The sequence below is a fragment of the Galleria mellonella genome, unplaced genomic scaffold (assembly GCF_026898425.1).
Source record: "Galleria mellonella isolate WM207_F2 unplaced genomic scaffold, CSIRO_AGI_GalMel_v1 utg352, whole genome shotgun sequence".
Classification (NCBI taxonomy): Eukaryota; Metazoa; Arthropoda; class Insecta; order Lepidoptera; family Pyralidae; genus Galleria; species Galleria mellonella.
The window spans coordinates 5399600-5416987 of record NW_026442084.1 but is presented as its reverse complement, the minus strand read 5'-3'; the positions used below and the strand labels follow the sequence as shown (position 1 = coordinate 5416987).

The 17388-nt window shown below is 34.8% G+C and overlaps 1 protein-coding gene across 3 annotated transcripts in view; it reads left to right on the top strand.

Annotated features, from left to right (window-relative positions):
• LOC113519441 (uncharacterized) overlaps positions 1–17388 on the top strand; it is a 767542-nt gene that overhangs the window by 740782 nt on the left and 9372 nt on the right. For all 3 annotated transcript variants that reach the window (XM_052897047.1, XM_052897048.1, XM_026904557.3), the window contains 2 exons: positions 599–734; positions 16308–16450. In XM_052897047.1, the coding sequence (XP_052753007.1) occupies positions 599–734; positions 16308–16450 (279 nt within the window). The remainder of the gene's footprint in view (positions 1–598; positions 735–16307; positions 16451–17388) is intronic.

The following is a 17388-nucleotide window of genomic DNA, read 5'->3' as shown; positions in this document are numbered from 1 at the left end:
CAAATCACTTCAGAAGGACTGCACCTATTTGGTTAATTTTTTTTGTTGTGTTTGTCATTTGTCAGGATAAGGTTACAAACTGGAAAAAATATGTTTTAAAAATAGTATGAAAAAGTGAAAAGATTGGGTTAAAAAAATCTCCGTATAAAAAGTGAGTGAGTAAGACAGAAGATGTAGAGGTCTCCAACTCTCCACCCAGGCGAAGACGGGCAGGCAACTAGATAAAATTGTTCCGTTATCCCCGTATAATATATATAATAAAAGAAAAAATCGTTGTTTTATATCGTACACTTGAATTTCATCGGGGTTGGATTTTTTTTTATACCATGAAGATGCCATACAGCTCGTCTGATGGTAAACGGTCACTGTAGCCTATAGACGTCTACAACACTAGGGGTGTCACGTGCGCGTTGCCGACCCTAAGGAAACCTTAATACACCTTTTTTAGAGAACGAAATTTAACGACATGAAGAAGAAATAAAATGTTTCTTTCTTTAACTTTTCGATTTTTTTTTTATCGACTATAAGTTTTCAATATTATAAAGAAAAGAGCCGGTCTTCATAATTTCTCATTTTTTTCTTTTTTCTTTTGTTACAGCCGATCCGCTTCCCGGCAAACACGTGCCGCTAGAGAGCTATGAGAGCGAGCTGGAGAAGGAGCACGCACTCCCCACATCGGTGCCTAATGCCGACATTCTCAAGACGAACAGCAATCCGACCTATCACAAGCCCAGGTGAGTACACAGGCTATAGTTTAAGATCCCAGTGCTGATTTCTGTAGGTAGTTTTTTTTTAAACACTTTGTTTAAATGAAACATGAGTGTGAATGTAATGCATCCGGGTTGCCTGCTCTTACTTGGCCGCAACGTAGGGTTGTATTTCAGCTTGTAATTAAGGGTAATATATATAACAATATCTATATATTGTCACAATATCTATACGTATATTGGCTCTATAACCGATATATTAACTAACGGTTATCCAATATATAATATCGAAGAGAAGAATCCGCTCGTAGTGAATATAGATATCCGACTGGTATGGGTGTTATCGCAATGAGTGCTCATCAATGTCCAGAAGAACTCATATATATATATATATATATATATATATATATATATATATATATATATATATATATATATATATATATATATATATATCGGATATTACCATATCTACTTGCAACCCAGAATTGTAAAGAGAACATTGGATATAATATTAAAAAAAAAAATTTAAACGGAAATGTATTCTTTTCTAAATACGATAACTTATAGTTGTACAAGTAGATATCACACAATAGCCTCCATACTTAACAATTTCCTATTATATCTCTCCATTCAAGTCGAAATACAACCATGCTTTAACTACTTCCCGGCTGAAAAGCAATGAGACAAGTGTGTTCGTGTGGACAGAGAACTTATGTACAATATCTTATTTTCATCATCATCATTACCATATTAGCCTTGTCCACTGTTGAACATAAGCGTCCCCCTTGGGGCGATTTTGCTGGCTGTTGCCACGAGAGATTAGTGATGTTTTAAGAGGGACGCTGCTGTCCATCTCCCTTACTCGCCTCTTACGACACCCACGGGAATGGAAGGTAACATGAAACCATTCTCTGGTAAACCAAATTAGAGGTTTTCGTTTATTATTAAGGTAACTAGAAACTATTGTTGACACCAGAGGGCATCACCTTCATATAAGTAGTAGTGATTGCCGATATCGATTTAAAAATGCGAGTGCAATATATATATTTATAGATGTAGATTCTTTACAATTAACTTCATGAGTCAGGAACACGCCAATCACAATTGTAATATTTTCTCATACAATTCGCGGAAAATCCATTATTTTTTTAATATTCAGTGAATTTACTCTGCAGAAGGTACTTTATGATGCGTATTTAATCGATGTTGACGATTTTTCTTCGAATACTTAATCGTTTTAAAGATGACTCAGGCCACGCTTGAGTACAACTCGAGATTAAGACAAAAATAACATATTCGAATTTTAAGTTTGTAATTCGAATGTTGGGAAACTGCATTTAGGTAATATTTATGGTACGTATCTGATCGATGTTGACGATTTTTCTTCGAATATTTAAATCGAATAAAAATATCGAATATAAAGATGATTAACATGTAAGTTTATGATAAAAGAATATATTAGAATTTTTACATTTGTAATGCGAATGCTGGTAAACTGTATTTACTTTAGGTACTCTGTGTTGTCTAATACATTTTTAATGTAGACGATTTTTCTTCGAAATTTCGAATACCTATCGGTTAAGGTTTTAATGTGACTAACATATTCTGTGCTTGATATCTAAATGTTTGTTGTGATAAATTTTTCATACATTTTATAGAATTTCATTGAATATTTAGTGCTCACATTACTCTGTAATGTATTTGGTTTTACTCTGTGGTACTTTATGGTACATATTAGTCGATTTTGACGACTTTTCTTCGAATATTTAATAGATGTAAAATTCATTATTTTAACTTATAAAACTAATATTTGAGAATGTTTGTGAACTTTTTGTCCTCATGTAATAGGATCCTATAGTTTCATGGGGTTGACACTAGAATTCAGTACCTGAAATAATGAACCGATGAATACCTTATGTAAGTTGTGTACTATTTATTTATTTATTTATTAGTACATGTATGTATACATGATGGACTTGATGTTAAAAGCAATTACTTCCAGTCATCTTTAGGTAAGTGTCGGAATACTTGAATGCGGTACTGGTAATTATTGATACACATACATACTAAGATTAACATACATAAACGAATAAATGTATATAAATAACAAATATACTTTTTATTGATGGGTGAAAATGGTATGGTAACTCCGCATGCGCTAACGGGATACGCTGGCGGAGCACCAGTGAAGGGTGATAGATGAGAATGAAAACAGGCCAGTTAGCCTATCATGATGAATTCATCAGGAATTAACCATGATAGTTTCCAGGGAGAACCGCGAGGAGGTCGACCTTTGTTGCGTATTTTGCTAGCAATGGGATTCTCAGTCTCTCTTACTAACAATCCCTTTCCCCAATCCCAAGGGGGGCCTAACAAATATATTTACACATATATAAGATATACTATATTATATACGAAAATGATAATATATGGTACTTATTGCTCGGATAAAGTATAAAAGTGAGCATAAACTTTTTCTTTTTTTTGAAAGACGGTTAAGACACATTAATCGTCGAATCTATTTACCCATCAACCCTCAGGTTTATTAAAGCTAATGGAAACTCAAAAACCCGCCTAATCATCTAGAATAACAATCATTTTCACTTTATAAACTCGTTATCCCGAAATCATCCCGGCGAATCTACTTTCCTTCCCAAATGAGATATCTTTAAATTCCCAAATTGTTATCGTAAACTGGAAAGGTCCAAAACTTAAATATCGATTTTATTTAGATACTTCTACAAAATGTTTTATTTCATCTGAGTGATCTTATTCTGTACCCTTTTTTCTTACATTTTAAATCCACCTTTAGTTGTTGGTTTAGATTTTTAAGCATTGGATATATTTCAAAATTTGCAGTAATCGGCGCATTATAAATTACATCTTTAAAATATTCTGAGTTCAAGTAGAAGGCGGTAAGTGTAGTTTGAGGTCACTCTCCCTATTGTTGGGCTTATTTTAACGTTTGCAAAATTATCAAACAACGGTTTGACAGTTACCATTTCTATTACTGCTGTGAATTATCAACGAATGTCTCCAAAAATCCAATCAGAACAATGACAATAATAATATAGGTCATTGGTTATGGCCTCTTGTTTAAGAGATTGTATCCAATTACATAGCTGGAGTGAAAGGGATCGTTTTGTGCCATTGTTAGCAATATACTCTATCAAACATCTACGCGGTTCTCCTTCGAAAGCATTGTGATTAGATCTTCTTGAATTCGTCACGAAGGACCATGCTGATGACTTGCTTTCATCCTCACCTATCATCATCTCTCACCGGTGCCCCGTCAACGGAATTACCATTCTATTTTCATCCATTAAAAGTTGCATGGTTATATTTCGGTTAAATGAGTGAGATATGGCAGTAAAATTACAGGGTACGGGAGCTTATCGTTTGTTCTCATTATTGGCAACACATAAGACGTACTATGGTATCATAGTGTCTGTGATGTTCATGATGATCATTATTACTTATTTATCTTGCTTTTAAGTAAAATTGATGTCATTAAGTATTCATTCTGTTTCGTGTACAAATTGTTAATCTTTATAATCTGTATCATTCTTTGATGGAAACAATAAGGTTTTCATTCATTTAAAGATTAAAGTTCGAACTTTCCGAGATACTACAGAAATAATAGTTCTTGCCAACAAAACACCGAGCTCATTATTTCAAGAACACCCCCCAATAGCTACAGAATCGATTGTAACAAACAATACGAATTGAAGAATGGGATAGCGAAGAAATCCCGAGAATCTCGCTCGCCGTTCGATCAATCACCCGGTCCCGAAGTTTCAATCGGCAACTTTAAATGGCATACAGAATTCTTGTTCATTACGTGATTCGCGCCTTTGTGAGTGGGGAAAGTTCTATTGTCCTTTATATAGAATAAAACTAAATTGAGCAGTGACTCGTGGGTCTGAAGTAGCCATTTTGGTAATTTACGAGACGAAGAGTTTGTAAAAAATCTGCTCGCTGCACTGCTGTCCCGCTCGTGTTTTACTGCAAAATGATTGTTTTTCCATGGCTGTGCATATCGGATTTTTTTAATGGGTGAAAATGGACTGGTGACCCTGCCTGCGCTATCTGTATACGAGGTTTGTCCGGAAAGTACGTATAAAAGTTTTTTAAAAATTTTATTTTACAATTATTCAGGTAAATCAATTTTATCCCCTTCAAAGTACTCCCCCTGTGACATAATGCACTTGTGCCAACGCCGTTTCCACTGTGAGAAGGCTCCTTGAAAGTCCTCTGGTTGTAGGTTTCTCAGCTGCCCCGTCGTAGCTTTTTTTATCTCATTTATGTCCCCCAAATGCCGCCCCCGAAGTACCAATTTGGTTTTTGGGAACAAGAAGAAGTCACACGGGGCCAAATCCGGCGAATAGGGGGGTGTTCGGTCACCGTAATGGAATTTTTACTCAAAAACTCACGGACAACAAGAGAGGTGTGGGCAGGGGCATTGTCGTGGTGAAGAATCCAACGCCCCTCTCGCGCCAATTCTGGACGAACTCGTGCCACACGAGCTTTGAGGCGTCTGAGCACATCGACGTAGAATTTTCCATCAACTGTCTGGCCTGGAGGGACGAATTCGTCGGAATGTGAAGTGGAAGGACGTCCTGAACGTGGGTCATCTTGAACGCTTTCTCGGCCCTCTCTGAATCTTTTTAGCCACTTGTGGACGGTTGGTTCCTTCACAGCATCATCCCCATAAACTGTTCTGAGATCGGCAAAAATTTCACGGCCATTCTTGCCGAGTTTCGAGAGAAACTTGATTACGACGCGCTGCTCTTCAACGGAAGCGGGCTCCATGCCGACGGGGTTTCGTTAAGAGGTAACTTCACAGATGGCGTGACAAGCCAGTTCGCACCGCACGGCGGTCAGACCAGAACTGAAGCATTGTTAGGGACATAAGGAAGGGGTCCTGCGCTTACCTGGCCTCCCCACTCCTCTTTCTCGCATTCCAGAACACTTTTATACGAACTTTCCGGACAGACCTCGTACACTGTCTGGGTACCAGTGAGAAATGATAGATTAAGATGAAAGCCAATTAGCCAAACTACAGTTGATAGGGTGTGATCCTTCTATAGCCAGAATCTATTTGATCCATGATTTACGGGACACCCCTTATAAACGATTTTGATTTCTTTTATAGCCTATCTGATTTCTTGTATAGATTAAACTTTTGCGGGTAGTTATGATTTTGTGGATTGGTTCAACGTTTAAATAATGCGATGTTATCATCCAAATCCGCGGTTTCCCTTTCGTTAATTTCTCAAGTTTTAATAAAATACGTGACTCTCAAACAAGTGATGGTTCTTGCGAGATATTTACAAGTTGAAACGTCTACAGTTACTGTTATTATGCAAATAACTTGCCACTGTCTGCAACACGACTGGTGGAGTCGTGATAATCTGTTTCCTAACTTCCACTTAGGTTAAGCAATTAGTTCTGCCGAGTTTGGCCGACTTCAAAAAAAGGGAATATTTTCTTCCGTCCCTCTCTTTCTCAGTTTTAATCTAATACATTTATGTCTAAAGCGTTCAAATGTTTATCCCAGGAGGGGCAGGGGATTGTTAGTAATGGGATTTAAAAACTCCATCGCCGACAATGTACCCTATTAGAACGAATTCTCGTGGTTTCTCCTGACAATTGTCGTAGTTTATTCTTGTTGAATTCGTCAATATAGTTATTTTTAATCCTGTAATGTCTGAATAATTTAGTTGTTTAGATATTTAGTATCATCATCATCATATTGGCCGTTAATTGAATATAGACCTCCCCCCCATAAGAGGAGTTTTGCCAGTAGTTGCCACACTTGATAGGCGGGATGGCAACTGCACTTAGGCTTCAGTGACGCTTTAAAAGGGATGCTGCTGCCTATCCCTCGACTATTAAATTTCCTTAATCTCCTCTTATAACACTCCCTGGAGAGAAAGGGCTTTGGTATACAGTTTAAATAATATTTTATATACTCCCAGTATCTAACTGTCTTATATAACTATGTGATAAATATATATACAAAAGATGTGATCGGTCAAACATATTTCCAATTCTGTATTATTACCAGAGGGATGCTTCGCACAATAGTAATTTGCTTGGCTACCTACGACCCGTTCGTGTTTCAACCGTGAAACAGTTGTGTTTGCATAGCTGTTATTTGGTTTAAAGGGTGGGATATGGCAGTTAATTTATAGAGTATAGAGGAATAACACTTTAATCCTCAGCAATGGCAACACATGGGGAGTATCATGAGCGAAACAGTATACTCTCGTTATGTCCATGATAATGCTTATGTCTGTTGGTGACGGTTACCACTTTTGCACAGTCTCCCTTTGGTAATACATTTAAACTTCTATACAATTTAGCAACATTATTTATTTAGCAATATATAAGTTAGCAACGTAAAATACCCGAATTGTAATAAAAAACTAACGTACAATATTGAAATCTGCCCCAATATATTCGTATTGAAATTTCTTTCATGTTTCACCTTTGAGAGCGCAAAGTATATTAGTTAAGTAAACATATATTTGAGTAAAAACTCATAGGTAAATAAACTTATAGAATAAATTGGATTTTCTGCTTAGGTATGTATTATGTAAAAACATTTTTTTTAAGAAACTGGGCATGGCACACGTGGCCTGAATTACAGCTTACTTTTAAAAGTATACGAATAAAAGAAATCGACTTGTGAAAAACCTATTTTTTTTAAAAAACATCCTATTAAATGTACCTAATATAGACAAGGATAGTTTTCAACATTTAATACGAAATTGTTGTTTAGCTGTTCATTTATTAAAGAGAATAAATAGAATTGTTGAAATTCAAAATTCGAATGTTATTGCAACTATTTTGTAATACACTTCAAACGTTGCCACATGTGTGGTTTTAAAATTAATATAGTTTTATATTTCTTATAAAGCGCGCCAAATAAATGTTGGCCATTTTTGTCTATGTATATCTTTAGATGATCATAGACAAAAATGATGATGATGATCTATCTAGATGTTTATGATCCAGGTCTATAACACTGTAACGTGTCGGAAAGTTGAGTTTTTAGTCTGTGGAAATCAAAAGTAGGTCGGTTTTGCATACAAAATACTACGCATAATAAAACAAGCTAAAATAAATGTACAGACAATGGTACGCAGATTGTTCGGTTTCAGAGAGAGGTTTCAACCGATCTAAGGATGATTGAAACATTAATTCGACCCTGTCAAAATGTTGATATAAATCCAGAATGCATGGTGTGGTACAAGTGAAAAGAGGCGCGCGGGACTCGAGTCACATCTCGAGAGAACATGAATGGAACAGAGGTACCCAAGCAATCGACTTTTGTACAAAGTCTCCCTCTGGTGTTAATTTCGTATTGGTCAACCATTACGATGAATCTAAATTCATCACAATAGAATTTTGACAAGGTCTGAAACAATACTATTTTTATTCGACTACGGCGAAGCGAAGGAGTGTTTAATTTTGACCGGATGTATGTATGTTCATCTATTCCCTCATAACTACTAAACTACATATTATAGATCAATATGAAATGGAATATACATCCACCTATGCCAATAGTGTAAAATGTAGAAAATGAAACGATGAGAATGAAGTTAAATGTGTTATCTTATGGTGATAAAATGCTATGAATTAACCATGGTAGTTTTTAGGGGGTACCGTTTAAAAATCGAATAAAATTTAAATATATCCATATTGTTAATAATGAGCACTACTGTTTGAAAAAGTAAATCAGTAGGCCATGGTTTTAAAAAGTAAAAAATAAACAAAAAATAGTTAATGATTTAATGAAAATAAAGATACAAGTACAAACGAGGTCATGCGACGTGAAACTAACATGATTACCACACATTTGCGAAAACTGTGGTATAAGTTGTCGAAATAAGTGTAATTTTTTATCTTAAAATCGTGTCTTGATGATCGTTTAACATAATGATTATATACATGTGTTGATAACGTCAATAAGTTTTGGTTTACGAAATATTATATTACTCATCATTATACTAACATAGTGTTGTGAAAAGTGAAATGAAATCAACATATTTATTTATTTTTTAAACAAAAAAAATTTTCATGTATTTTTTTATGCAACTTAGAATGGCAAACAAGCTGACGGCCCGCCTGATGGAAAGCGGTAACCGTCGCCTATAGACATGAGCAGTACCATGGACATAACAGAGTATACTATTTCGCCCATGATACCCCTGATGCGTTGCCATTCCTGAGGACTCAGGTGTTATTCCTCTGTACCCAGTAAATTCACGCCATGTCCCACCCTTCAAACCGAAACACAGCCATGTAAACACAACTGCTTCAGGGTTGAAACATGAATGGAACAGAGGTACCCAAGCAATCGACTTTTGTACAAAGTCTCCCTCTGGTAAATCCCCCCTTTGGTCCATCATAGTTCAGTTCCTTGTTAGATTAACACATATGTTTAAAATTAAATAACACATATTTAACACACTGTTATTTGAAATATTTATTCATAATTGTTTGATTTAATATACCAATATGTTTAGTTAATGAGGAAGAACATGAATAGTACATAAATGTGAGTAACCATACAAAATGATAATAAATACCCTTGCGCATCGACAGCTAGTCCCAAATCAAAGATAATATTTTTCTGCCTTATTTTCTTTTATCTGTTGTTCTGATTTATTTTATTGCAGTTATAGTTATGTGTATATATATACTAGCTGACCCCGTAAACGTTGTTTTACCACTTATTGCGAAATATAAAAATAGCAATTAAAATACAGGGGTTGATCGTAAAACGATGAAAATTTAAACTTGTATGTATTTTTCAATGTTAAATTATAATAAAATAAAAATAAAAAAAAATTGTCAAAAAAATAAAAAAAAATATTTTGGGGTGGGTCATCCTTATCATTGACGGGTCGGAAAAATAGATGTTGGCCGATTCTCAGACCTACCCAATATGCACACAAAATTTCATAAATATCGGTAAAGCCGTTTCGGAGGAGTTTGGTAACAAACACCGTGACACGAAAACTTTATATATAAGATATATAAAGTTCTCGTGTCACGGTGTTCTCAAACTTTATATATTATTTATGCATGTATAGGCTTTTTTTTTAAATGAGTGATAATGAAATGGTTTGCCTGTTCTATCGGTAGATACTGGCGGGGCATCAGTGAGGTATGATAGGTGACAATGAAAGCAGGTCAGTTAGCCCACCGTGACGAATTCCACTAGAATTAACCACGATGGTTTCCAGGGGAACTGCGTGGAGGTCCTGATAAGATGTATTATGCAATGGACCTAGTATTAGCAATCCCTTTCTCCCGTATGTATAAGTATTAGCAACATTATTGGTACTTAGTACTAAACGCACCGTCTACTTAATTTTAAGTTTGACTCACCCTAAGTCCACCATATGTACACTTACTTTGTGTATAATTGTGCATTTAAGTTTAAATAAATATATGATATAATACCCTAAACTAAGCAGAGCTATATTATGGGTACCAGACAATTGATAGAAATACTTTAATTTTTTTTTTCATAAATTTTGTATATCATACTTAGAATATTATAAATGTGAAAGTTTATAAAGATGTTCAAATGTTTGTTACTCAATCACGCTGCTTGAGCAACATCGGAATTAATGCTTTTATATAATATAGTAATTGCTTATTCCTATTTTATATGTATGTTATTATGTCATTATAAAATTTATATCATATATATTTAAATGGTAATTCAATTTGTAGGATGCCGCAATTTATTTAATTATTACCAATTTTATTTCGAAAACTTTGGACTACTTCTAATGTTGTCTTGTAAAAATAATTTAGCCGGTTCGGTTTTTCGGTCAAGCCTCCATTTATTCTTAATAATTTTCATTTCGTTCAACTTTACTAATTCGAAATCGACATGGTGACATCACTAAATAAAATAATAATTTTAAATTGTTTTAGTAATGCAAACACAAAAGCACTGTATCCCTGAAACAGATGGTGTTTCTGAACGACTTCTAGAAAAAGGATTTTTATACGTCTTTTTTTTACGTTAAACGATATGTTTGTAAATTCTGAACTGATTTTAATAATTATTTTTACAGTTACTATTTTTTTTTTTATTTACACGAAAACAAACTAACGGAATAGTTTACTGTTGAATCGATCCTGCATTTTTCTTTGCGCATTAAAATCCTTTAGACACACAATTTCATTTTCTAATTTCAAACCTTTTAAAACCGTCTACTAAACATCTAGTGTATCTGAGTGTTTTATTTGTTTTAAATTAAGAATTACTAGTCGATGTCACGCTTGAAGTCGCCTTTTTTTATGGAGTTATACTCGTAATCCACATGTTCAAAAATTAAAGCCCCGCGTAAACACCTCTCCATCTCTCTTGCCTTGCGCCACACGTTTGCCGCGTACACTTCCCCAAGTATTCACTCTTCCGTCAGGCGAGTGGCGGAATCATTTATCTAAGCATTCATTGTTCGCCAGCTGTATAAAAGTTTTATTTATTGACACAATTCAACGCCAATAGAAATTATTCCCGCGAAAATAATAAATAATCCGCCATTTGTATTGTTTACGGTTGATAGGTTTATTTCGACGTCTAAATGCATGTTATTTTTAAATTAAATTTCATTAAATTACCATTGATTGGTTATATTATATATAAATGAGAATTTAATGAACTTTATACCATATCCCATCCTCGTCGCCAATATGTAATGTTTTTCCAGAGATATCGAAATAAAAATGCAAGATTACTGTTACTTGTTTACTGGTCGGTTACAGACTAAATGACATTTTGTTTCTTAGTTACCTTCAATAGTGTAACTTGATACCCTCAAATACTACAATAATATATGCATTTATATACATATTATTTTTATTTGTCCAGGTTATTATAATTATTTTAATAGTTATCTGTGGTAGTATTTTTTTTTTAATTTATTCAATTAATTTTTTTTTTCTTAAGAACTATAATCCTATATATCCTATAATCTAAGACTTTACTGTACAATAAATTGCTACAAATAAACAAACAGCTGTAAGACATTCCACATGAATATTATATATCCAATGATGTGTATATATATATATATATATATATATATATATATATATATATATATATATATATATATATATATGTAACATTGTCGATATACCAATAAATAAATAAACAAAAAATAAATAATAATTTGCTGTATTTAGAAAAATATCTATGTAACTAACTATAGGTAGTTCCTAATACTGTTTGTTAATTTCAGTAAATATAATAAGCAATCTTCTAATATAATAGAAATGTAGCTGGCGTTATCATTTTATTATTATATTATATTTAATGGAAAATATTTAAAAAAGAAATACATAAGGTCTAGTAGTAATAGGAGTCAAACAATAATTTTAAGAAATTTTGTTGTCTATATGTATGTCTGTATTACATGTTTGTTCCCGCATCTCACAAAACTCCAGCACCAAATTGAATGCGATTTTCATAGTTGTGTTCCTAGAGGCCTTACGTTAAAACTGGTATGTTATTTTGATACGCCATTCAAATGTAGTTTATGTAATTGATTTTTCTGCTTCTGAAATCCACGCGTAAAAATAGTGGCCAAAGAACTATTTTTTTTATACAACTTAGAATGCCAAACAAGCTGACGGCCCACCTGATGGAAAGTGGTAACCGTCGCCTATAGACATGAGCAGTACCATGGACATTACAGAGTGTACTGTTTCGCTCATGATACATCTCATGCGTTGCCATTCCTGAGGATCCAGGTGTTATTCCTCTGTACCCTGTAAATTCTCGCCATATCCCACCCTTCAAACCGAAACACAGCCATGCAAACACAACTGCTTCACGGTAGAAACACGAATGGGACAGAGGTACCCAAGCAATCGACTTTTGTACAAAGTCTCCCTCTGGTAGAAACTAGTAGGAAATAATGTCAAAATTTAAAACATTTCAGAAAAATTTATACTGTACATATTGATTTAACTGGTACTTTTTCCGTATAAAAGTGATCCAATCCAAAGCGAACTTAATATTTTAATATGTACTTAATATAAAAATGTGAATTATATAATCAGAATAAAAGTAACGTTAAGTTTTATACGCATTGCGTCAAGGAATATTCATAGTAGCGCCATCTTCCGTACAGTAGTAACAAAACTCGAGCGTTACTTTTTTTCTTAAAATTCTTATACTTTCAAGTATGTATACATTTTATAAAATATTTCAAATAATTAATTTTTGTAAGATTTGTATTTATACGTTTTTCAATTTATTTTTAATGTGCCAGCTACCGCCATCTGTCGGCTGGTAGTGTTATTTCATATATGCTTGAAACTATCGTTTTAAGGTGGAAAAATATCACAATGTAAATAATAAATAATACACCGAATAATAAACCGAACCGATTTCATTAATTATTTGTTTTATTAATCAGACTCCAGATAAAAATCCTATTAAAATTATAAATGCGAAAGTTTATGACGATGGACTGATGTTTGTTACTCTTTCACGCAAAAACTACTAAACGGATTTGTATAGAATTCGGTACACGGGTAGTTTATATCATAGCTTATGACATAAGATAATGTTTGTACTAATTCACGCGGACAAAGCCGCTGGATACAGCTAGTAAAATAAGAGTATTATAAACAATTGTAATCAATGAATTTATTTTTTTACCGCGCACTACAGATCATTTGATTTCGCCAAATATATTAACTTGAAGTTAACAATTATATATTTTTATCAATAGAGTGTAGTTTTTCTTGTATTAGAAAAAAATTGTGGCGACCTCGTTTGGGCAACCGCAGTGTAAGACGACCTCTCACTAAAAGGAGTGACGATCTTAAGTACATTGTAGTGAGTCAGTGGATGCAGGTGGCTCAGGACCGTTCATTATGGCAGTCTACGGGAGAAGCCTATGTTCATCAGTGGACAGTTAATGGCTGATATGATGATGATGATTAGATAAAAATACCATATTTTTTACAATTCACAGAAATCATTAAAATGCGGTTTGAGTATAAATCGGACTGAATAACAAAACAAATGGGCATAATGCCAATCCTTGTCATTTCCATACTAGAACGTCGATAGTTCGCTGGACATCTCTAAACCATATCTGATGTACGGGACGAAGGGTCTACTTAAACTAGTCGTATTGTAAGGTTGACGACATTAGAATAAAAAAAAAACGCGACGCGATAAAATCTCGATTTTGAATTTGTCCCACCAAATCTCAATGTGCGTTGAGTTTGCCATTATTAATGTCAATGACCCCATATTAGCCCGGTTTTAATAGTAATTCTCTAATTTTTAATCCCCGATATAAAAAGAGGGGTGTTATAAGTTTGTTTTAATATACATTAAATTGTATAGATAGAGCATCGAGTCTCAAAAACGGGTCAACTTTTGTCAGTTAATTGTCAAATTAGCTGACTCGTTTTCTTTTATTATTGTTCTATATACTTACGCACATAACGTACCTTGACCTATCTATATTTAATTATTTATAATAATAAATGAGTTTTTAAAAAGATGCCGAAAATTATAAACCAAAATAAATATAGAAGTTACAAAGGATTTACTCATAATTATTTATCGCGCTAAATTGTATGAAAAAGTTGACACGTTTTTCTCGAAGCATTTGTATGAAGACACTCTTTTTAATTTAAGATATACATATAACAAACTTAAAGCATTAAAATAGGATCACCAGAGGGAGACTTTGTACAAAAGTCGATTCCTTGGGTACCTCTAACCCATTTGTGTTTCTACCGTGAAACAGTTGTGTTTGCAAGGCTGTGTTTCGGTTTGAAGGGTGGGATATGGCGTGAATTTACAGGGTACAGAGGAATAACACCTGAGTCCTCAGGAATGGCAACGCATGGGGGGTATCATGGGCGAAACAGTATACTCTGTTATGTCCATGGTACTGCTCACGTCTATAGGCGACGGTTACCACTTTTCATCAGGTGGGCCGTCAGCTTGTTTGCCATTCTAAGTTGTATAAAAAAAAATATATACATATACCAAAGCTACAAAAAAGGAATGTCAATTTATTTTAAGTTTTTACGTTAGTACTACTCGTAGATAAGAATTATTGTGCAATCATATTCCAAGAATTTGAAATTTAAACTGACATTATAAACATTATCATGTTTATGCAGACATTTCCCCGAATAAACAACAAAAGCCAACTCCACAGATATGATTGCATTAATATAATATGAGTTAGAACGCGAATTCCGGTTAGTTCTGCTTACTGTCGACAATAGAATGCAAATCTGTTGAGCGTCGTTTTATTGAAATATTATGCCCCATTGAACAGCAATGGCGGACGTGTGTACTGGATGTATTGGGACAGGACGATATACTGGAATGAAACGCGTTCAATAGCTTGTTTGTCGCAAAATATTTTATACGGTTACTAACTCTTTCTCGCGACTTTGCCCGTATCTATTTAACTGTTCACCGCTGATAAGCCTTCCCCATAAGGGGAGTTTTGTCAGTAGTTGCCACGCTTGGCTTGGTCTATTCAATTCCGGGACCACACAACGTTATTTCTCGCCCGTACTTTGCCCGTATGTATTTCTACTTGAAATTTGGTATACTGGTATGCTATTTGGTAACTCAACACAGAGGATACTGTATATACTGATACACGCAGGCAATGCCGTGAGATACAGCTAGTCAGTATCTATACATTTTAGATAATTTTCTATATGTATCTACTTAATAAAACTTTATTCTCTCTCGAACATTAAGTAGAATTCAGGTCCCACCTGAGTTGCCAGGTACACTTTAAACTCTATGAAATATCTACCGTGGGTACTAATAGTAAATTGTGTTCTTAGAATTACTTAGAAAATAGTTGGTTCGACCTCTCAATTCATAGTACTCGTGTATAGATGGCGCCCTCTAGTATCAAGAGTTTGTACATGAAGACTTCCCGATGTAATATAATATGAGTTAGAACGCGAATTCCGGTTAGTTCTGCTTACTGTCGACAATAGAATGCATAGATCGACATATGTCGACAATAGAATAATAGATGAAGTGATTGATGATTTGTACAAAAATTCTGCTAGTTGCGGAGTTTTATCTGACAATCTTCTCTCTCGCTTTACTATCTGCTTTTGTATGAAACAATATTGAGTGTGTGTATGTGTGTATTTCAACCTAAGATGGCCAGTACTATATGTAACATAAGAATCATGAGGGGGAGGGATTGTTAATAATGGAGACAAAGGGCCTCATTGCTAGCAATATACCCAACCAGGTCGACCTCCACGTGGTGCCCCCTGGAAACCATTGTGCTGAATTTCAATCGTATTAATTATTCATCACGATGGGCTAACTGACCTGTCTTTTCATCCTTACCTATCATCCCTCACTGGTGCCTCGCCAATGTATACCGTTAGCGCAGGCGGGGTTACCACTCCATCATCACCCATTTAAAAAAAAAAAAAACAAGAAACATAGCACTATTCGTCGTAATTTTGGTTCAATTACAAATTGATTATTGATGAACTTGGTTGTGCTGATGTGTATTTGTTTGTCGGCAGGCCACCACAGCACCATGGCGCGGCGTTGCTGGCGGGCGTGGGTGGAGCGGTCCCATCGTACGCGCCACCCGGCCGCGCATTCTTCACACCACCCCTGCCCCCGGAGTACAGAAACCCGTTCGCAGACAAGCCTACACTTAGAGGTAATGATGAAATAAACACCTTCTTATACTTTGTATAGTAAGTTAAGGGCCCACATATGGTAGTGTGGTAAGCAATTATCGTAGGTGTTGTGGGTGATCATGAGCGGCGGTAGTCACTTACCATCAGGTGAGCCGCATGCTCGTTTACCCCCTGTGTTGTAAAACAAAATCGTAGCTTGATTAATTCTATGCCAGTTGTACCTTACAGATTATTATTTACACAATAAAAATTCCAAAGGGAGACTGAAAGATGTTAATTTTCATAGTCAGATATAGACTACGTTTTTTTATGCAACTTAGAATGGCAAACAAACTGACGGCCCGTCTGATAGAAAGTGGTAACCGGCGCCTATAGACATGAGCAGTACTATGGGATAGATAGATAGATAGATACTCTTTATTGTTTCCTCCAAAAGATTACAATAGTAAACTTATTATAAATATAAATAATTACAAGAAATAATCACAATGAGAAAACAATGGGCGGCCTTATCGCTAAGAGCGATTTCTTCCAGGCAACCTTTGATAGGTGAGGATGAAGTAGGTCAGTTGGCCCATCGTGACGAATTCAACAAGAATTGTTCACGATGGTTTCCAGGGGGAACCACGTGGATGTCGACCTAATAAGGCATATTGCTAGCAATGGGGCTGTCAAACTCCATTGCTAACAATCCCTTTCCCCCCATTTAAAGGTATTGTGCTTCTTATGTATGTAATATTTATTGGAAATTATTATTAATTATAACTCTTCAGACCAAACATGGTATAAATTGATTGCTGTATCAAGGTAGATATATATAAAAGGCCATAACCTATCCAGGTAAATTACAATTAAATCTACAATAACGCCATAGTTACGAAAACACTGATTCTACAGAAATAAACAATGTTAATGATTGAATAAAGGAGTGGTTTCAAGAATTTGTTGAGTCAAATGT